This window comes from Vanacampus margaritifer, chromosome 2, assembly GCF_051991255.1.
Source record: "Vanacampus margaritifer isolate UIUO_Vmar chromosome 2, RoL_Vmar_1.0, whole genome shotgun sequence".
Lineage (NCBI taxonomy): Eukaryota > Metazoa > Chordata > Actinopteri > Syngnathiformes > Syngnathidae > Vanacampus > Vanacampus margaritifer.
The window spans coordinates 50183389-50207264 of NC_135433.1; the positions used below are offsets into that span (position 1 = coordinate 50183389).

At 41.0% G+C, this 23876-nt stretch overlaps 1 protein-coding gene across 2 annotated transcripts in view; it reads left to right on the plus strand.

The window, feature by feature from the left end:
* Nucleotides 1-22968, plus strand: part of grin2ba (glutamate receptor, ionotropic, N-methyl D-aspartate 2B, genome duplicate a) — a 154524-nt gene extending 131556 nt beyond the window's left edge. For both annotated transcript variants that reach the window (XM_077556601.1, XM_077556602.1), the window contains exons 13-17: nucleotides 1784-2013; nucleotides 2091-2251; nucleotides 2620-2807; nucleotides 10682-10920; nucleotides 15595-22968. In XM_077556601.1, coding sequence (XP_077412727.1) covers nucleotides 1784-2013; nucleotides 2091-2251; nucleotides 2620-2807; nucleotides 10682-10920; nucleotides 15595-17856 — 3080 coding nt within the window. In that variant the 3' untranslated portion in view covers nucleotides 17857-22968. The remainder of the gene's footprint in view (nucleotides 1-1783; nucleotides 2014-2090; nucleotides 2252-2619; nucleotides 2808-10681; nucleotides 10921-15594) is intronic.
* The last annotated feature ends 908 nt before the right edge of the window (nucleotides 22969-23876 follow it).

The window sequence follows — 23876 nt, forward strand, 5'->3', positions numbered from 1 at the left end:
ATCTTGTTTTTAATACAAATGCTATAATAATGGCGTAAAAATAATCACAACTACTATGCTAAGTAGATGACTGACCTCCATCTTGAAATACTACTGGTATTTGTCACACGTCTGTAAAATGGCTGGTCTGATTAAATGTGTAGTGGCATATATAAACACCAAATCAGAATTGATCACATCACAATCAAAATAACAAAAAACAGTCTGCATGTAAACCTGCTTACTGAACGGGCATAACTTTAAATTCGGACTTGCCTGTATACTTTAGAAATCCATTTTTAAAAAATGCTTACCAATAGGCAAAAGACCATACAGGAAGGTGAAAAGGGAGACATTCATATAGTCCGTCCATGCTAACCTGAACACATGTCTATGCCTAGTAAAGCATGTTAAACCACATGTATGTTATTTATTGTATATATCATACATTGACTAACAAGTAACATCTATCATTTAATAAAATGTAAATTAGTTGTTCCCACTTCCAGGCTGAACACACTCCTGATTAAAATAATGGATTAATAAATCAATCTCAAGCCATACAGTCCATACAGTGTACATATGTCCCATAGTGATATATTGATAATTGTCATGCATATTTAATACATTATTTTGCATACCGAGCTACAGACATGCACAAAAATACCGTAGCCCGCCTCCACATGGAGATCAGCCGTCCTTGCTGATTTCATCCTCCTCCTCTTCCTCCTACTTCACGCTGCCCTTCTCAACATTTACAGGTGTTCTGTGCTCTGCTTTCACCACAGCGTCATTGCTTTTACTTCCACACAGTCCATTTGCACATTATTTGCATACATTTCCATACTGCTTAAAATCAGTTGACAGCAAAGGGGCTTGTTTTGTGTTAGATCTCCCGAGCCACAAGGCCACCTTATGTGGCTATATTTAGCCAACGCCTGTCGAGCTCTTTTTTCTATCCTTACTTCAGAATATATTGTTTGGATTTACTCTTACCTTAACTGCTTTTCTCCTTTCTGAGCCTCCTTTTTTTATCTTCAAGTTGTACCAAAGAAGTACGGAATCATGACGATCAAAGTTTGGACACAAAAGATTCTACACAACAATGCAGCATGTCAATGGCTGCAGATTGTATAGTCTCCATTCAATTTATTTAACCTACTCTCTCACAAACTTTACAAAGAAGAACATTTGGCACAACGGAGTCTGTTTGTCCATGAACAAAGCCCCCATATCACAATGCAAACCTACATGGAGGGCACGAATACTGTCTGTCTCCCTCTTATGTCCCCTCTCGCTCTCTTCATCTCTTTCTCACACACGCACACACACACGTACGCACACACACACACTTTCCCACACAGACATTACAATCCAACTGCTATATCACTCCATAATGAGTAGACGGAGACAGTCTGCTCGCAGTTCATGAGTCAGAACTAATTAAATAGTTTATTCATTACGCCACAATTCGTGATCATAATCTCCATACAGTTGATAGTATGTCAAATAATGGACATGTGACTCAATGAATGCAGATGACTATCATTTAGAAGACTGTAACCCAAGACACTATAAAATGTTGAATAAAGAAATTCAATTTAGCTATTTAGCTTTAGCTCTTATGTTGCAATGTTTTCTTTAAATTATGTTTGCTCGGTGACCTTGAGTGCCCTGAAAGGGGCCTATAAGTGAAATGAATTATTATTATTATTATTATTATTATTATTATTATTATTATTATTATTATTATTATTATTATTATTATTATTATTATTATTATTGCTGTGTGTATTTTCCTCAGAGCCTCACGGCCCATCGTTCACCATTGGCAAAGCCATCTGGTTGTTGTGGGGTCTGGTGTTCAACAACTCAGTGCCGGTGCAGAACCCCAAAGGTACCACCAGTAAGATCATGGTGTCGGTGTGGGCCTTCTTTGCTGTCATCTTCCTGGCCTCCTACACTGCCAACTTGGCCGCCTTCATGATCCAGGAGGAATACGTGGACCAGGTCACGGGACTATCGGACAAAAAGGTAGGATGGTCCTCAAATCTGCATTTTTCCTCATGGTGAAAGTATTTTTACAGAAATATTTTGTCTTCCATCATTAGTTCCAAAGCCCCAATGACTTCTCGCCTCCCTTTCGGTTTGGCACGGTCCCAAATGGGAGTACAGAGAGGAACATAAGGAACAACTATCCGGAGATGCACTCCTACATGACCAAGTTTCATCAGAGAAATGTCAACGAAGCTCTTCAGAGCCTCAAAGCTGGGTGAGATTTTGCCAGTACCGTTTTTTTTTTTTAGTTCCATGAGAGGAGCTCTTCTTGATATCATTAATGTGTTGCTGTACCTAATGTTGTGGCCAGTGAGCATAAGATCGACAGTAACTGGCTGAAGTGCACACTTTAGTTGTGTGTTTACATTCTTCCCTTTTACGTTTAGTTTAATTTTGTGTGTTTTTTCCCCCACCACACTGTGTGTCACTTCAGCCCTGGCAAACTGTCTAGAAGTCTATTACACTTATCACCAGCTTAGTGCTATTTAGCAGGTTAATTGGAATGTTGTAGCTTGTGATGTCTTGCTCCTAAGTGCTAATTAAGTGTAACCTATCTCTCTCCTGCTCCTTCTTTTTCATTAGCAAACTAGACGCTTTCATTTATGACGCGGCCGTGCTAAATTACATGGCCGGCAGGGACGAGGGCTGCAAGCTGGTGACCATCGGCAGCGGCTACATCTTCGCCACCACCGGGTACGGCATCGCCATCCAGAAGGAGTCGCTGTGGAAGAGACACGTGGACCTGGCCATCCTGCAGCTTTTTGGGGACGGTGAGACGCGGCGCTCTTTGGTTTTCTGCACACCAAGGGCAATCGCCTTACTTCATAAGTGAAGGGAGCAGATTGTTTACAAGGAGGCTCTGTTCTCGGAATGATTTATTGAAAGATCCACTCACATTGCATTTTCAAATGGGACCATCATGGCAGGGCAGTTTCCCCGTAAGGAAGGACTCAGACAGCCCTTGAGGGAAATGAAACCTCCTAACACCTTGGAATGACTGCAAGCCAATACTCTCTAAATGTTTCAAATGTGAGATAGCATTAGCTCTTTGTGATCAGAGCTGTGGCATCACACATCAAACGTCTGCCGTAGGATTTATTGCATCCCCTCAGCAGAACTCAGGGGTTGCATCGGATTTATAGTCGTCTGTCTGCCACTGCTGCATTGTTTTTGTCCGTGCACAGAACACAGCAGTATTATTTGGATTGTTTCATTCCACAACTTCTTTTTGGTACTAATGCATTATAATAACCAATTGGAGGTTGCACAATTGGATATGCAGTGCGTTAATCTCTTGCATATTCGCAATTTGCAAATTCACCAACTATTTCACTGAAAAACTCAACTATTGCATTTTTTTTATCCTCTTTCAGGAACATTCTAAAATGTCGCAAGATCTCATCCTTTTTAAAACAGTACAGTAATATACAGAGGTAGCCAAAAATTTTACTCAAGTAAGAGAAGCATTACTTATAAATATTACTCAATTACAAATGTAACTGTGTGAACATGAAGTCTGATTTATTTTTAGAACCAAATGTATGATGAAGTCATACAGTACATCCCCAATGAGATCGACACTTTGTATGTCGGTTAAGAATTTCGTTTAGCCTGGGTTGTTAGTGGAAGCTAAGGAGACTTTTTGCATGCAAAATCATATAATCCTTTGTCTTAGCCATTTAAAATGATATAAAAATTTATAGTATGTACATTATATGGTTGAAACTTAAATTCTAAACCTTTTTTGAAGGGCTGGAGGAGCAAATTAGTCATGTTTTATCGCTATTTGCGGGTTGAGTTTAGTCCCGTTTGTGTGGGATTACTGCATTGTGGTTATGGACAACCAAACATTTCTACTATATGACAGGCAGCCACAGACAACTTTCTTGAGGAGTTCAGAAAATATTTTTTCCATTTGAAATGTTGTCCATCCATTTTCTATACTGCTTATCTTGGTCTGGGTCGTAAGGAACCTGGAGCCAATCCCATCTGACCTCAGGCAAAAGGCCAACTAGACAGGGCACAAAAAGACAAACAACCCTTCGCATACATTCAGACCAGGACTGAGTGGAAACTGAATACACTCTCCCTGCATGGGAGCCACGCAGGTTGACCGGTGACTTCATATTAAACAACGTTGTATGAAATCATTTTTTTAAATAAGCTTGTGTAAGGACACATAAGTCTGAAATATCTACATGTAATATATAGTATCACATGTCATTTCATAGATTTTTTTTTTTCGGACTTCCTGCCAACTCCTTAAAATCAAACAAGGTGTCTACATATCACATGCCAGTCATACAAGTTGCTAGCAGAGAGACGTGCAGGGTTGGGTAAATCGTAACTAAAACTAGTAATAAAATCCATATTCATATTGAAAATGTATTGAAACAAATTATATGCTCATTATCAGATGGGAAAATAAAAGTAAAGGTAAAACAATATTAAAAAGATACCAAAAAGAAAGTGAGCAGCTATCTTAGCTAACACTAAAGTGACTGACCACCTGGAAGGTAAAAAATAAGGAAATTCCCGTAATTGTTATGTTTTCTTAATGGTGTCAGTGATACTTAAAATTCTCTGTACATCTCTAAATTCCCCCAAAAAACATCCATCATGTTGATGCTCGCTCCTGAACCATTGGCCCTGCGGGGCCGGCTATCGTGTGTCCCAGTTAGTGTTGCCAGCATAGCTGCTGGTGTATTTCGACCCTGCGTGCGCATGGGTTTCCAGGTTTGTGTGTGTGTATGTGTGTGTAAATATGGGTCATCCCTTTCAGCATGAAAGTGCCTCATGAAAAGCCACGAAGAGACTTGTTTGGACTTTTATCACCCTAAAAACAAGAGTGACAGACTGACTGAGTGAAAAGTGTTGTTTGGTTAAGAAAAATCACTTTTCAAATGTTTTTTTTTTTCTTGGTAAGCTTATTTTTGGTGTGTTTGAACATTGACTTGAACCAGTCAGCCATCTTGTCTCCCCACTGCTCTGGATTTCAATGTGACATTGCCACACCTCAGCCCACTTGCTTGAACTCCTGTTGGCCTAGAAAACCATCAGACTCATGTGAAGAGACCGAGCTAATCTACTATCGGGCTGGAATGTTAAGAATTGATGTTAGAATGATAAGGTCAATAACATAATGAATATTTTCTAGTTTATAAAACATAATTGGCTTTTGAAACTAGAACATATTTTTTGCATGGCAATCAATATTACACCCACTGGTCATCATCGGGTGCTTCTGAACAGTGTAATGGGATTAATACTAGAATTGTGTCCACAAAGAAAATGCACACATAAATTTGCATTGTGTTTATTAATGTGGTTGTAAATTGCAGTGGTAGCAAAAAAATGGAACAAATAAACACATCTATAGACAGTACATTGCAGACTATTACCACAATAATAAAGACATTTTGTTAACGCTTCTCCAGTGTCAACCAAATGTGACCCTTGCCTTATAAAGTATGTAATAGCCAACTGGACATTTAAAATACATGCACACATCTGTCAAACAATGATTTGAAATAGCCCACGTTTGATAGCCATTCCCTTACATTGTAATATGGCACTAACCCTCATTGACCTGCTCAACTGATGTGACATAAAACTATTATTGTCTCACATTAATTCTTATTAAATGTCCTTTTTTTTATAGTGTTGGTGCTTCCTATAAACTCCGGACTATGGATCACTGCTCTTGATTTCCACAAACGCTCTTTATTTTGATATAAAAGAATTTAATGAAAGAAGCCAGAATGCCCCAGATTGACTTCTCTCCCAAAACATATATCTCCAAACTTTCTTGCCTCCATGTGTAGTCAGAATGTCTTGCACATTGCAGGCAGTCAGCACAGTCAACCTCTCAGCAGGCAAAAGAAGCAGAACTTCCAGTTGCCAGCAAAGGCACTCTGACGCGCTGCTTTGACCCCCAAATGTATGATCAATTAAGTCTTGCTCCGATCATCTACAACAACCTAAAGGCTGTAGTAAAGTTCCGATTAAGGTATTGAAAACACTTGTAGGCCATAAATGTGAAGTATGGGATTCTCTTCTTTATGGAATAGACAAATTGTTTCTTGATCTTATTGATTGTCTTTTGTTGTCTTTATTCAAAGTGCAGATTTATGCAGTTATAAGACAGCAACTCCTCGCTAGCGTGGTCACCCCGGACGGATACAATTGTCTATTGGCACGAGGTCAAGGTTTTGTGTGCACTTTTCAATCTTGTGATGTTCGAATATGGAAAACAGGCCAGTTGCTTGTCAGTATAAATTGTTTACCTTAAGGTTGGAAAACATAAAAGGAAGTCATGAATATAGTAATGTAGTAAATTATATCATTCCCATTTCAAATATATGTATGGGAAAAAACTAGGCCATTAATCCAACACAATCAAATGAAAAACAGTCAATGTAAGTGAGCATGCCTTATTATGCCGTGTGATGACATTCTTATAATGTGCCACTGTGTTTGGAACCTTGAAATGACATCAGTACCATTTTACTGTCATTACATCACACCCCCGTACATAAGCGAGAGAGAATTTTTTTTTTTAAGGAGCATATTTGCTAATCAATCTCACTCACTTTTTGCAGGTGATACATTCCATGCCCACCCGTGATAGGTGAATTTCCGCGAAGTAGAGGTCATTTAAAAAATATTTAAAAATCTTCAATAACCGCTAATACTGTCTTCACCTTATTGAGATCTTCCTGCATTGCATAAACGAGCCTCGCTAAAGTTAATTGCCTTTAATTAACTTTTTTTCCTACTTCTACTGCAGTGCATGGGGGGGGGGTGAGACATGCCTTGGCCTTCCTGTGTAGGTGCCAGAGTGTATGAGTAACAACTAAAAATAGCTCACCAGTGATGGGACACTGACTTGCTAAGAAGAATTTAAAGAAGAAAAATGTATAAAAATATATATATAAATAATAATAATAAAAAATTAACTTATCATGATTCATGATACATGGTTTCTTAATTTACCAAATACTTGGTTTAAATTTTTAATAGATTGTGCTGAATGGAAGAAAGCTGTTTTTATTTACACAAATATTACAAAAAGGGGCAAAAATAACAGCATAAATGGACCCAAATAAAAATCTGCAACAGAGTGAATTTGCAACCAGAGAGCCACGAAGTAGTAAGGGATCACAGAGGAGTTGTAGGGATTTCATTCATGAATATTTTCAGATTAGACGAGAAAATTTGCATACCCCTTTCGAGATTAAACATGACTTCAGAGCAAACAAACATGGCGACCAGTGGAGGTATGTCATATGTCATTTTTTCATATAGTAGAAAAATGAGCTACAAAAAGAAAAGGCGTTGTTTAACAGAGTGTAAACAGTGCAAGCACGGACTGTCTGTTGCACCATGACGGTTTTGATTTTGAATACCCCACCAACTTCCTCACTGCCTCGCACTCTGATTGGCTGCACATCACATCACTGTCAACCGGCTGCGGGCTTGTTTGTCCTCGGGGCACACGGCGAGAAGTCGGGCCAACACAATCCAACATGTAGAATATCCCCGATTTGAGGTACGAGTGGCCAAAACGTCCTTCCGAGCGGCCGAGGTCAGTCCGAACACACCCCACGCGGCAGGGATATCTGTTAAGATTATCTTTTGGCTATCGGAGCATCCTTACGAATGTTGGGAGGGGAGATTCGGGGCTAAAATTGGGTTGTTAGCCTGCCGTGTGAAATGGGCTTTTCCATGTGGAGTGACAACTTGCAGCCGCAATCTTTTGACGGATAGTTTGATAGGTAGTTCAAGCGAATGTTTAAACTGAATGTTCAACGAATATTGACATCACGTGTTTTTGTTAGTTTTTTTAATGGCAGAATTCCGTTGTCATATACACGTGGTGAGCCTGCCTGCAGTTTTGCTAGTCAGTGTATTTATTTGACTCGCAAAATCCACATTTTGATGTGAAAATTGCGATGCAAGACAGCTTTTCGATGGTTACAGTATTTTCAACTAAAAATTCAAAAGATATCCTTCCATTACATTTCACAACACTTCAATGATGTGTCCTTTGTGGCTCAATGGGTAGGCTACTATAGAGGAGCTTTGACCAGTAAACAGGACACGAGAGTTTGAATCCCAATTTCACCCGATTGCAGTTAAAGTTTTATTTTTATGCAGTTATCATTCAACTACAAGTAATACTATTTTCACAAAATGTATCTTTCAATTCCCTTCATAAGCATTCAGCTAGCGTCATTTTGGGCTGACGTTCGAAAATCGCAGCAGAAACAAACAAGAAGATTTCAATGTAATTGATTACAGTATCTCACAAAAGTGAGGACACTCCTCACATTTTTGCAGATCTTTAATTTGATCTTTTCATGGGACAACACTGAAAGAATGACACTTTGACACAATTGTACAACTTGTAACACCGTAAATATATTTTCCCTTCAAAATAACTAAAAATACAGCCATTAATAGATTAACCCCTGGCAGTGAGTAGACCCCTAAGTGAAAATGTCCATATTGAACACAGTTACAGTATCTTCTGGACTACAAACTGCCACATTTTTCACTTGCATTCGACCCTGCGGCTAATACAAAGGTGCGGCTTATCCATCAGATCACAAAGGGGGTGCACTATAAAGGAAGCGCAAGAGCATCAGGAAGAGCAAAACAAACCAAGTGAGCCCAAATACAGTAGGAGAGAGAGGACGAGAGCGAGACAATTTGTGCCCTCGTTATAGAAAAGAAAGTCGCGGGAACCTGGTGCGGCAACGTTAAAACACCTGTTTACAGTTGGGTGCGGCTTATATGTTTAACAAACTCCAGTATTGCCCAAATTTAGCTAGCACGGCTTATATTCAGGTGCGCCTTATAGTCCAGAAATTACTGTAGTCCTTTCCCTCCCCTGTGTCATGTGACTTGTTAGTGTTGCAAGGTCTCAGGTGTGAATAGGGAGCAGGTGTGTTAAATTTGGTATTACAGCTCTCACACTCTCATATATATTGTTGTATATTGTCACCATGGCCATTCAAAAAAGTTGAGTACATATGCTTAGCAGCACGTCCAGAGGTTGTCTCAGGAAAATACATGTATGAATGCTGCATAGTTGGAAGGAAGGGAGGGGGGTTGGGGGTGCTCTCAGACAATACGCCACACCCTGCGTCAAATTTGTCAGAAGGAATCTTCTTCTGAACATGATGCACAAGAAAGCCCGCAGTTTGATGAACCCAAGACAACGGATGTAGATTAATGGAACCGTGTCCTGTGGTCTGATGAGACCAGGATAAACGTATTTATTCACATGGTGTCAAGCGTGTATGCATGTTTGCACGCTACTGAGGGGCCACATCGGACTATATACACCTCTTTACCGTATGACAAAATGCATGCATATGTCTGTTTATATATATATACAGACGGTCCCCAACTTACGAACGAGTTACGTTCCGAGCGATCGTTCGTAAGGTGAATTTGTTCGTAAGTTGCTTCAGTGCTATATTTTGTATTATAATTTATGTTTAAAGCCTATATAAGTATATTGAAGGTTTTTATAAGTATGTTTAAGGCTTGTATAAGTAACCTGTATTGGTTTGTACTGAAAAAAACATTTAATAAAATGGAGAGAATACGTACAGTGCTGTACTACATATGTTAGAGAGAGAGAGCGAGAGACACACACAGTATGTACATGTACGTAATAAGATAAATAAAATGAAGTTTAACTTACTTTTGGAAGATGTACTCGATGCTTAAGGAGATGATGGAGGAGGAGGAAGAGGAGGATTTTATATCATGAGAGGGTCTTCGTCGTCGCTGGAATGCGCTTTAAAAGTTACTTCCTCCTTCATGGGGACAGGCGTTTCTTCCTCTTCCTCCTCGACACGTTGCTGAGCCTCCAATGCTGGGTGAGCTCTCACAGCGCCAAGCGTCGGTATTAGCGGCGGAAAGAAGCACTACTCGGAAAAAGGCGCGCATACAAAATCTAACTTACCGAACATTTTTCGACATACTGTACGCGCAGACATGTTCGTATGTACCGTTGTTCGTAACTCGAATGTTCGTAAGTAGGGGAGCGTCTGTATATATATATATATATATATATATATATATATATATATATATTTGTTTATTTGTTTAAAATCCCCACCACCACTACCACCACCACCAAAATATTTTTTTTTTGCAGTATCACCTGTTGTAAAACAAAAGAAATACAACATGCACATTTTGTCTTTCAGCATGCAAGCTTTATTACCGTGACCTATCCATGCCTTCACTGAAGCTCTAAAACAAAACAAAGCAAACAAGTGTTTGAACCTATATCATCCAGAAAGCATGTGGATATTAGTGGGAATTCAGAGCCAACAAATATTTCTGCCATCTTCTTTCCTTTCCTCTTCTGTTGCATCATTCTCTCCTTCCTTAGTGTCCTCTAACAGGCATCATGTTATTGCATCACATCCCTTCTGCTTGCCACTTAAAAAATACACACACACGCACACACAGTCCCTCATGAATTATAAAACTATTTTCCACTTGTCATCACCATGGCTCAAACTGACTGTTTGATCTTGATCCTGCTTTCCTCCTTTCATGAAACCTTACATTTTCTTTTCTTTTTTTGTTGCTCTCTTCTCCATTGTCTAACCTCCAGGTGAGATGGAGGAGCTGGAGTCCCTGTGGCTGACGGGAATCTGCCACCACGAGAAGAACGAGGTGATGTCCAGCCAACTGGACGTGGACAACATGGCGGGGGTCTTCTACATGCTGGGGGCCGCCATGGCGCTGTCGCTCATCACCTTCATCTGCGAACACTGGTTCTACTGGCAGCTGCGTTTCTGCTTCATGGGGGTCTGCTCTGGACGCCCTGGCTTAGTCTTTTCCGTCAGCAGGGTGAGATTCATCTCAAGCATTAAGAAACTGTAATCCACCACAGAAACCTATATTATAAATTACAACACATACATATACATTCATTTACATATATATATATATTTTTATTATTATTATAGCCTTGAGAACAAAAGTTTGACACTGACCTTCTTTGGGTCCCCTAAAGTTAAGAATGGCTGATCTCTAGTCTTTTAGCTTATATAGAAATAAAACGGTTATTTTGTTTTGTCTGGATATTAACACCACTTTGGTGTCCATAAATTAAATATTTACAAACTATTCCGACAAAATCAATAAATCGCTCAAGAAAAATCAGCCTCACAACTGTGGCGAGTTGATTGCACCCGAGGTGTTTGATTTGCATTCCAATTGTTTTGACACGGCTCTCGATGTAATTCACCGTGTGCCTCTGAAAGTGAAGTGCTGCAGGCTCAAACGCACGTGGCTAATTTACGGCACAGGGCCACAAGCGGCTGCCCGCTCTTTCCAGTTGATATGCTGCTATGGCACCCAGGGCCGCAGAAAAACAATCCTGCTTTCTCATATTTTGTTATTTATGTTTTTAAACCACAGGACTAGGTCAAAATAAACAGCACAAAAGTAAGGTAATTTATGTTTGGTAGCAATATTTCTTGGCAATGAATCGTTTACCCTTGGAAAGCTTGTTTATTTTCCTTTGAAATGGTGCCATATTTGGAAAGAACGTGCATTTGTAAGATGAGCAGCGGAAATAAGTATGTGGGTTGCACCCATGAAAGATTTTGCCAAATCTACAGATGGTAAACAGCTTATTTTGCTGTTGCTGCCATTTACTCTGGTTTGAGGTTCTGGTGTGCTCCACATGAGCATGGGTCCTAGTCCACCACAATAGCAAACTGTAGTACTGGTAAGAAACTGGTTTTCGAACGTTTAGAAAGCTAAAAGTCAGACACTGTAGTATTTGTTGACGTGTGGCTTGTTTGTTTTTGGCTGTTTGTTCCATTCACCAAGCAGCTCAGTGTATCAGCAACTATCTTTTTTTTCGCTTCACTCAAGCAGAAGCTCGCTTGTAATTTTAATTTTGGCTTTGAACAAAAAGCATAAAATTACGATTGCGTTTTAGGGCTACGTATAAATATATTTTTTTAGAGGGCGGGGGCAATATTCAGAGAAAAAAACTCACAAATTTGCCACTTTATAAAGTCTACATAAAGTGGTTTAGTTTATAAAGTGGCAAATTTGCTCGACTGCTTGTGCCAATAATTTTCGGTCAGGTTTCCAAATAAGGAGATAGTAATTGCTTTTGCAGAGATTAACCATATCATGTTAAGCATTTGCTCTTTGAAGCGTTGTGTACGGTCAATGGCCAGCAACAAAGACGACTTACTTGCGAAGGTCCACACCCGGATGATCAAGCATTTAAGTTAATTTGTTAAAATGTATATTTACTTGTACATTTATGTTTCCAGAATTATTATTTGCACGTTCATTTATTTAAAAAAAACAAACAATTTTTATGAGTTGATTTGTCAAATCTGCTGCTCTCCGTCATTCACTAGCATTTACCTAAAGTATGCTAGCATCTGATTGGTTAGTGTTAGTCATCTGATAGGAGATCAGGAAGTGTTGTCGCTCTAGCTGCGGTGAATGACGAGTAAAGTTTAAATTTAAGAATGAATCCGTCTCCATCCTGCCCTTTTTATTTTATAAAGTGTTCCATCAACCACCAACGAATCCTCACATGATTAGAATATAGCTACGCTACGTGTGTTTCTCGTAAGTTTCTCGTAAGTTTCTGAGTTTTTTTCTCTGAATATTGCCCCTTCCCTCTAAAAAATATATATTTATATGTGGCCCTAATACGCCATGGTATAAAATTGATAAGTGTCTGATTTGTTTTGGGTTTTCTTAACTCTAAAGTTGGGGCCTACGTAACTCAAGGTATCACTGTATTGTTAAAGTAGTATTGCTGCGTGATAACTGTTCTTCGTAAAGGCAGAATTTGATGATACTGCTCTTGTATTGATCTCAATATATTGGGCAGGTGTATCTGAAGTTGTTTAACTTCAACTTTAATTGCATTTTTTAAAAATCATATCCTGCCTGGCATTACTTTTTAGTAGACAGAACATAAAATGGCATCTGCCAACATGTCAGGTGACATTCCATTTCCAAAAGCAGGCTGTTCAGGGCTGTTGTTTTTATGATTGCAACCTTATCATTTCTATGAGAACAGACATGATCTGAGACTCATTCTGTGTTCGCGTAATATTCACTGATTGCTCTCGTTTGACACAAATTACCTCCATTTCTGCTCATTTCTGCTGCAATGAGGCAACATAAATGAAAGTCGCGTGTCCACACACGCTGCCAGATCATTTAGTATGTAAAAATATTCAGGGAAAATAAAATTCATTGAGCAGTTTATTTGCATATGCAAAACAGAATCCTAGTAAAAGAGAAAACAGCTGACAGAAACAATGGAAATAAGAGTTTATTATCATTGCACAAGCTATTGTCTCCTTTCCATTTACCGTTTTCTTTCTCCATTCTTGCTGTCTTTTTTTCTTCTTCACTTTTGCTCTTCCAATTTCACAGCTTAATCCAATAAGGTTCATTGTTATTGCTGCAATTAACATTTGCGTTGGGGTGTGTAGAAATGAGTCATCTGTCACCCTTGGTGGGAGTCACATGACTTCATGCTTGGTTAGGGTTCCTTCTTTGCTGGTCTTTTCCCGCAGGCTACCTGTTCCTCAAGCCCCTGCCTGCACCACTGCTGCAAATTAATTAAAAATATTGATTAAAAGGCCCTAATGAATTTAGAACAATAAATATATGAGGGTTGTTGATTACTCCTTTTCCCCCTGTTGTTGTCACCTTCATTTGCATCGAGTATCACACAGGCACGACCAAATTATGATCTGCTACTTGTCGGCACTTTATATGCACTTGTACACAGGGAGCAGCTAGTTATTTGTTGATTTCCTGCCTCTCTGTACCAGCTTAATCACTTATAGATTTTACTGTGATCCCCTAGAGGGGAGGGGCGGGGGTGGGGGGTGGGGTCCACTGTTATTGCAATTTGCCAAGCCTGCCCAAATAATCAGCTCCTGTAATAAAAGGGCCAGCAGCAAAGTGGTCCATTTTGTCGCAGACCAGCTGCTGTATATGAAGCCTATGACTTCTAAGATTTGATTTCAACAGAATTAACTTCTCAGGCATTGCCAACCAGTTGCTAACGCTGCCTATTTGTGTGCGTAAGAGGACTCTCACACTGGGCCAGTTCTGTCGCACCTTGCAGTGACGTTCGTTGTTAGCGAGGCACTGACGTCAGAGTTTGATTTTCAAATTTAAGAGCCAAATAAAGTAGTTATTTTCTCACCTACAGTGCTGGTCTTAGATCCCATTTCGATTGGTAGTCCTGTTTTGAGAATTTTTTAACAAGGGTTAATGGATTATACAAATTGGTAGGAATGATTCCTAGTTTAACATCAGAGGAGGTGAACCTTTTGACAGCCACCTGACCTTTAACCTCTCGGTTGAGTTGTGACCTCTGCAACTGATCTATGCTCTTCACCAGTGAACAGAGCATCCGTTTCTTTCTATCCTTATTTATGTTCGTCCAGGAATACTGACTAAAATCATTATGTACAATTGATCTGTGCCTTTACTGTCCCATCTGTCAAGCCGGCTTTACTCTCCTATACATTTGCTTGTATTGGAATATTGTATCGTACATCACTAGATGCAAATGAAGCAGTTTATCTTTTTGTCGCTGTAACGCTCCACTGTCTTCTCAGCTTGGTATTACTCTTAACAGGGAACGGCTTTGAGGCTGGTGACATTGGAGGGAATATAGTGGAATATTTTGTAGAGAATTGCTCCACCAAATTCTCATGGTGTTGATGAAATGTCTTGACCAGTCGGAGCCAGGGTTTTTTGCACGTCCTTTGCCTTTATCAATCACCCACTCTCTCGCTACACTATCCTCTCTGTATCCCCATGTCATCTTGCTTATACTGTACATAAAGGTTCTATTTATACAGTAACTAGAGCTGCGAGACGCTATAAAGGGCCCTCGCAACCCTGGATGAGTTGGAGTACTTGCACGTTGGGGTACTGCCACGTTGGGGCACTGACATCTAGGACAAGAACCCTCTAAAATGTAAATGGCTTAGCCAGACTTGATGTTTGTACAAAGTTCCATGATTATTCACCCAGATTTAGACCCCTCAAAAACAGCATCATTTTTCTTTGCAAACAGTGCATCGCCATAGCAACATCATGGAACGAAATGAAAAGATTTCAATAACTTTTCATCCTAAACATGTTTACATGAAACGCCCACATTTAAAGACGATTGGATACATTCTCTAAGAAGAGTTTGTTAAAATATGAGAAATATATAAAAGGCCAGAAAATGGTGACAAATACTTAAGTAAATCAAAATGGTGGACTTCTTGTTAGGTTTAGCATTTGGCTCCAAAATACTTTTTTGTTCATGTTGGGCTGTTACACATGCCTCCAATTTTTTGTGGATCTAGTGGGAAAGACATTTTCAATATGCATTATATAGATGACATGAATTGTGTTCGTGTGGACATGAGCTTAGAATGCACTGTTTTTTAATTATTGTTTCATTTTACTACATTTTTGGAAATATTAATTTGTTAATACTTACATTTTCTCACACAGGGCATCTACAGCTGTATTCACGGCGTACAGATTGAAGAGAAAAGCAGCTCAGCATTGAACTCCCCCTCAGCTACCATGAACAACACTCATTCCAACATCTTGCGCCTCTTACGCACAGCAAAGAACATGGCCTCCGGGGTGAACGGCTCGCCGCACAGCGCTTTGGACTTCATTCGACGCGAATCTTCCGTTTACGACATCTCGGAACACAGACGCAGCCTGGCGGGCCACTCGGATTGCAAGCCGCCTTACTTACCGGACGATAACATGTTCAGTGACTACATCAGTGAGGTGGAGAGGACGTTCGGCAGCGTCCACATGAAGGACAGCAATCTGTACCAGGACCACTACCTGCACCATCATGGTTCCACACTTGGGCTCAGTGGGCCACCACCTAACAGGCCCCATAGTTTGGGCAGTGCCAGTTCCCTGGAAGGTGGCATGTTTGACTGTGACAGCCTCGGAGGCGGGGTGCCGCCCATTTTCAGCACCCAGCCCTGCTCAGCTCTGACCCACAGAAACATGAGCAAGTTTGACCTTCTGTCCGGACAGACTCCCCCTTCAGGCCAGGGCTTTAAGAGTGGCCTGCCTGACTTGTACGGGAAGTTTTCTTTCAAGGGAGGTGCCATGAGTTCCACCTACATCCCTGGGCCGAGTTACTGTGGAGGGAGAGGGGATGATGATGGGAATATACGATCTGATGTCTCTGATATTTCTACGCACACAGTAACCTATGGGAACCTGGAAGGTAATGCAAAGAAGCGCAAACAATACCGCGATAGCCTGAAAAAGAGGCCAGCCTCTGCCAAGTCCAGACGCGAGCTGGATGAGATTGAGCTGGGCTACAGGAGAAAACCCTACCACATCAGCCACCACCACTACCACAACCATCGCTCTGCCTCACCACCACTTTTGCCATCTGAACGTAAGCGAGGAGGAGGGGGAGGGGGAAATAATGACACAAACTATCTCTTCAGAGAAAAGGAGAGTGTTCGGGACTTTTATTTGGACCAGTTCCGTCCAAAAGAGGGTGTCCCTCAGTGGGAACATGTTGACCTGACTGAGGGCCCTGGAAACAGAGATAGTGGAGTACCAACTTGCACTTCTCTGGTTCCCGTGGAGGACTTTCTCAAGAGCAAACCCAAGAAGTCTGACTCCAAAAGTGGCGGAGGATCTGGGTTGGCAGGGGGAGAATGGGAATGCAGGAACTGTCGGTCTGGAGGAATAGTGAAGCAGATGTCCATGCACGGAGGAGGGGTTGGGGGCGGTTACGGTGGCGGTATGAGCTGCGGATCCTCAGGGGGTGGAGGAAGCAGCCGCCCAAGCTCTGCAACCTGTATGCGCTGCGAGGGCTGTAAAAAGACAGGAAACCTCTACGACATCAGCGAGGACAACAACCACCTCTTGGACCAGATCGGCGGAGGCAAAGGTGGGGGCGGAGGCATGGGTGCAATCCCCCAGCCGCAATCTCAAGCCCAGCAGAGGAGGAAGGGTGGAGCATTTGGCAAGCCACTCAGGCGGCAGCATTCCTATGACGCCTTTGTCGACCTTCAGAAGGATGACTCGGGCGGCATGGGGAGCATGATGGGAGGTATGGGAGGAATTGGGGGGATGAGCGGTCCAGGAATGGGAGGAATGCTACCACCTCCAAGAAGCGTTAGCTTGAAAGAGAAGGAGCGCTACATGGAGGGCACCAGCCCCTTTGCACACATATTTGAGCGGCACGGCGGCTCTGAGAGGGAAAGGGAACGAGACAGGGACCCTTCGTTTTATGGAGGTGATGGGCGATTCGGGGGCCTGTTCAGAGGAGGTGATGGCCTCCACCGTCGCTCCGTAGGGGAGAGAGACATGAGAGACAGGGATAGGTCTTTGATGGAAGGTGGAGGTGGGGCAGCATTTTCATTATCCAAATCACTTTATCCTGACCGGGTAAACCAGAACCCCTTTATACCCACGTTTGATGATGATCAGTGTCTCATGCACGGAGCCAAACAATATTACATGAAAAAGCAACAGCAGCAGCAACAGGTTGCCAAAAACAGCCGAAGTGACTTCAGGAGCCAGTTAGGCACCACGTCTTATCTGCCGGCATCTGCCACAGCCGGCGTTATGTCGAATGTCTCCCCCCGGTTCCCAAAAGAGCTCAGCCTGGGTGGGCTGAACCACCACGGCTCCATGCTGGGGGTCGGCCCACCGCGACCCTTCAACGGAAGCAACGGCCATGTCTACGAAAAACTGTCCAGTATCGAGTCGGACGTGTGAGAGGCCAAGACTGAGTTTGGGATTAGGAATGGAATAGAGGTGTGTAGTGTTAGGAGATCAGGGATGTTTTTAAAGACACTGTCCACACACCGCATCTCTATCCCATACTGAGACTGGCATTGAAGGTATGATGGGTGAGAGCCAAATGTGGTGTCAGAAGCAGGATGCAAACTTGAGTAATAGAAAAATCTATATTTTGCAAGCAAATCTTGATAAACAAAACATCAGGACACCTTGGCGAGGCAGGGGGATGTGACCCCTCTCTCGCAAATGGCCAAAGCTACTCTACTTTTATGTCCAGTCACAGTCAATTAACATGGCCCCGTCAACTGGGAAAGTGCACTCAACTCAAGCATCACATTTCATCCACCAGTGAAGCCGCATTGGGCGCGCTCATCTTAATTTGGTATTGGCCGTGTGATCACGGTGAAATTCGACGGCAGCCCGAGAGCTCCCGCTGAGCGCTTGAGGGAAGACTGCAAGATCGAAGGGCCCATCTGGGCCCGCGTCGTCTCAGAAAGACGACTTTGTCGCCTTGCCGGAGTGGCAACATGGATAACTTGTCCCTCCGGCCCTCTCCGGGGGGGGGGATCTGCTCATCTCTCGACCCTGAACTCTTCTGTTATTCTCCTCCCTTTCCTCATCCTCCCCAAAAGATTAGTTTGCTATAAGAAATACAATCATGAATGACAAGATATTCTTCTAGAAAGAAAAAACAGGGTATAAGATCAACAATAATATTAATAACATTGTGAATAACAACGATTGTGATAACACTGCTTATAATATCATTGTTTTTTAAATGCTTTATGTTCAATTGGTGTGATATTCCATCCCTGTTTTAGTACTGGCTGGTGGTTCGACCTCCAAGCCAGAAAGACTGATCTCTTTAGTTGCCTGTAGGATATTTTACTTCACACGAGTACATATATTTTCTCCTTAGGGAAAAAGGATCTCAAAGACTCATACTTTGTTACCGTTTTGAGATATTTCAAATCAAGTGCGTATAGACTTGTGCGTGTTTAGTCAGAGCCTGAGAGCTGCGGATGCTGAGAGAAAAGGACGTGCCTTAATGGTCTCCAATGGAAGTGTCCTCCTGTTCACATGGTCATGCAGCGGCGCCAATACTTGCTGTTCTCTTCACGTTCGTGCGCCAAAACTGCAGTAAAAATTTTTACAAGCGGCTGGAGATGCTGCCTGGCAGTGGTTTAGATACAAGATGCTGCAGAGTTTTATAACTTCGTAAAAATGATTTTATGAACCTGTACGCCAGCTCTATTCAGGATGTCCCACACTGTCTTGGAGTGGCCCACTTCACAGCACGGCGGCCTTCTACTTAGCTTCTTTTTGATTCAGGTTCCATGATAACAGTCACCACCTGTTTGGCCTCTCACTAGTGTCGCATATGACAACGTGTCGTGTCTGCGGTCTGGGAGGCGGATTGAACTTTGAGGGGAGAATGGCGCCCTGTGACAATGATAGTCATAACATGGAGCAGAGGACGATGTCTATTTGAGAAAGGCCGCTGTGGTATCAGCTTTGACCGATGTAGATAGTTGTAGTTTTTTTTTCTGGTTCTTAAAGCTGGCGAAGCCTCATTATTGCACAGGACCTTTACCTGGTGTAGGTTCAGGCACTCAGTAGACATGCCTTATCATCCCATCACACACACACACACACCTTTCACAGGAGCTGTCTGCTAATGACTCATCATCTCACTGTACAGAATAAAAAAGCCTCTATTAGCTATTTAAAGGTTTGATCTTCAATTAGCTGGCGGTGTCAGAAGTTCAAGGGCTGCAAGAGATTGCGCAGGAGTGCTCAGCCAAGATTGGAGCTGCTGGAGTGTGCAGAGCGCTGACATCTATCTTATAACCTCATCTAAATGCACCACTGTTATAGGTGAGTGTGTGTTGAGTGAGTGATGATGCAAGTCACAATTTAATGATAACAGCATTTTTTTTTTCCTCGCAGACTTGCTGATTACTATTCATAAATTCACAGATAACAATGTAATCATGAGATTGATAGTTAGCCTTAAATCAATACACCTCCCATACAACCATGACTCCGAATAAATAGACTGAGATCTCTGGAATTTTTATATGTGCACATTTTCAGATCAAGCGTTATCCGAGAAGCAAGTGGGAATATTGGAAAAGGCGAGGAAATAAGAAACATTTTGGCGATGGCGTCTAAGTCAGCATTAGTATGTTAAGCTTTTACTTGTAAATAGTATATTCAAAACCTCTTTTCACTTTGTACAGTAAACAGACAGACAGGATGTAACTTTCATCAAGTTTTACAGCAATTTAAGAAATAAACCAATAATAAATAAATAAAAAATGGACGGACAAAAATGTGCAGAGTATAGTTAAGACACCAATGTTACTCATCCTAAGTGATGTAATTCAACCTCTTTCTTTTACGCTCATGTTACAATAGTTTATCAATCAATATATTGATTATGTTAAGGTTTTTACTTTTTCTTATGTTCACTAAAGTGTTTGAGAAATTGATCATATACCGTAGGTGTAGATGTCTGGTGATATCAAAGGGGGACAATTTAGTTTTAGGGCTTTGTTAAGTTTCCCTTGAATTGTGTTAGATTCAAAACTTTTTAAGGTGAGCTAGACTTCATGCTTTTTCCAGCTCAATTCAAGTATCGACACATTTATGTAATACAATATTACATGTATGATATTTGCAGATAGAAGCAGCATATTGTGAGCTTTCATTTTAGGCAGCAGTCCTTGTTCAAATCTTACGACATCATTGTGCTTTGTTTTGGGGTTTCATTTTTGAAGCTGGGCTTGAATGGTGATTGCACACAGAATTTAGAGCCATCGTGGGCCCGGCCTATCCTGTTCCCTCTTTATCATTGGGATAGACATCACTGTGGTAAAGAATGATGTATGTACATAAATTTGTGTATGTGTGTAGAACACACAGGTGCACACTGGGCACTTTCCGGTGTTGATGCTGTTAATACTGCTGAGAATTTCAGCACAATAATGTGGAAAAGATCTTTGTGAGAAGTCATTTGAAATGCATTGGTGCAACCCCTTGTCAAAAGTGAAGCATTTGCTCTTTTTTTTTTTAACATCGTGCTTTGCTTGAGGGAAGTCAACTGTTGATTTATTTTAGCTCAGGTTAGTAGACTGACACTACTAGTAACTCCCTTGCTTTGGATTCAAATTTCTTTAGTTTGTTTATGAAAAGAGAACTACACTTTGGAAGTGGCTTTGTACATGCTTTTTAACAGATAGTCCCCCTGACACTGATTTGAATTGATTTTGGTTCCTCTACAGTTGTTTTCCACTCCAAATGCTTGACTACAAATAAAAAACATATACATGGACTGTGCCTAGTGTGTTGTGCAAAATTTTTTAGACTACCATGATAATTGGTATTTTCATAATTTTTTAATGACAATGTTACTTATGAACAAGAGTGCCATAGTTCTGTTTGTAAGCTAGCAGGCTACTTCCTGGTTCATGGATGACAAACAGATGGGCAATTCCAGTATAATTTTAGGAGGTCGGGACAGTTCAATCCATGCCATTATGACTCAATCTATAAAAAAAATAAATAAATAATAAAATAAAGGCCAGAGGAGGGGGGTTATGTTCATCGCAATTGGCTAACCTGTAGACCAGACAAAACCTTGATGCTACCTTTGCTAGCTGCAGGCATGCAGACACAAGTCAACACGTTTTGCTAGTTGTGAAATTGAACAACTTTTCCTGACACTTTTCACATAACTCCACATTTGTGACATTAGAACAACAAACTTGTTGGTGCCCTAAGATTTGTCCACAGCACGGCGCATTTGTCGTCCTTATTTGCAATAAGGCCTATGACCAAACAAAGTCACCTTAGTGCCGTTGCCGTGAAAGGCTAGTGAGGGCTTGTCTACGGCTATTGTTTGGGAAATCAAGGTGCAGACACACACCCATACATGCACACACACACATGTCATTGAGCACTTCTGTTCTGCTGCCAGCAAGTGCCAGTCGGACAGTGAGTAAGCTGCCTCGTCTCAAATCTTTGTTTCCCTTCAGCCCAAATTGGCCCCGGCCTGGCTTCTCTGCACACACGCATGCCACAACACATTTGTTTAGATGGTTCATGTTGAGAAAAACACGGCGTCCCTTTTTTTTTTTTTTCAGATAACACAAGGTTCAGTTAGATTTGAGTTACTGGAACATCCTGGAGCTGGCGGATGTAAATATCACCCCAGCTGACGTCTATGACAAGCGGATGACAGGCGTCAGTAAAAATATGTTTGTTGGAGGGGGGGACTGTTTTTAATGATCTTTGTCAGCAGTATTTGTAAAAGCGCCATGGTTTTTAGCAACTTGATTTCATCACATGCAGCCAGGAAGACTTATACTGTGATACTACATGACTCATTTGCTGGGAAGTTTTACATAATAATAATAATGTTATAATCCTCCCAAGTTCTTTGCAGAATATCTTTGCTAACATTTGACGTTTTGTGATGTGTGTTTATGTATAGTGCTACTGATTTATACAAATGCATACGCATATCATTTCTATTCAAAGATAATACTGTTCTGTTTGTCCATCCTCTTAATTTATAATAGGTGACAGAAGGGGTTGCCCCTAAATGTATTTCACATGGGGAGTGAGTTTACAACGGCGTTCATTTCCACCTAAAAATACACGACCTGGTTGAATTTACTGTGGCTCAACAAAATGTAAAATATGAGTATGATGAATTGTATACATAATTCTATATACACAATTTGATCTTGGCCACTCTTTTCTCTTTTTGTGGCCCTTTTCTTTGAAACAATGCCAACGTGTTTACATCATAAGAACAAAAATTACACAAAAAGATTATTGTACAGGTTACAGGTTGTGTAAATATTAGAGAAGACATTAACTTTTTTTGTATGGAATCAAAGTAATCTCAATAACAAAATTAACCATGTCATGGCAAAAACTGCAAAAATGCATTATTATGGTACTTCTAATAAGGATAAATACCTACAATTATAAGTGCTTCATTAAATAAGACTATTCTTTCTCTTTGTACATGAACAACATGTGTTGAGTATTAATAATAAAAATCTATAAGTTTCATGCAACTGGTGCGGAGTCTTTTTAAGCTTTTGTGTGTTTTGTTCATTGTCATTATTATTATTATTATTATTATTATTATTATTATTATTATTATTATTATTATTATTGGTGTCTTGAGGTAAGGTAAGGTCTTAAAGTTGAATGTGTTCAGTCAAATCATGTTTCCCCATAGAATGGAAATGCCATTCATCCGTTCCAGCGTGCTGCCGAAACATGGGCCATATGGCGGAGCGGGTGGGTCTGGGTCTTTCCCCTCCACCATCCACACTGCTGCTGGCACTCCACAAAGCTTTGTGTGATGCTATCCAGGCCCCTCAGGGTGCTCTCATGCTGCTCTCGCATCCTCCTTGCACAGCAACACTCAACGAGCATCGTCCTGCCGCCTACCTTTACTTTTCAAAGCAAAACTGAGGATGTCTTTCACAAGGAAGACATGCTAAATAAAACAATACATAATTATGATCTAAGGTCAGATTGACATGTTGGAAAATCAAGAGGATGACGGTCAATAAAGGAAAGCTTCCCGTCTCATTCACATGACATTGAGAAGCCGTCTTCTCTGATATTCTGTTACCACAAGTGTCATGTATTTCACTTGTAGCCAGCAGGCCTGCTGTGCAAATATATTTAAATGTATGAATAATAAGACGGACATGCCATAAAGAATGCAAGGCAAACATTTGAGAGGAAATCAAAGCTGACTACTGTCGAAATCCTTTTTAGCAGGATTAACCTGGCTGTATTTTGCGTCGTGCCTTTGTGGCTGTAAAAACACCAGATGTTCATTAGTCATGTTTGAAGCTCAGCGAAGATGCAAAGTGTGAGTAATTAGCTGTTTTCGTGATGCCGCTTTGACCTCATGCCATTTTGAATATACCTCAAGTCAAAAACCCCGATCACGAAGCACG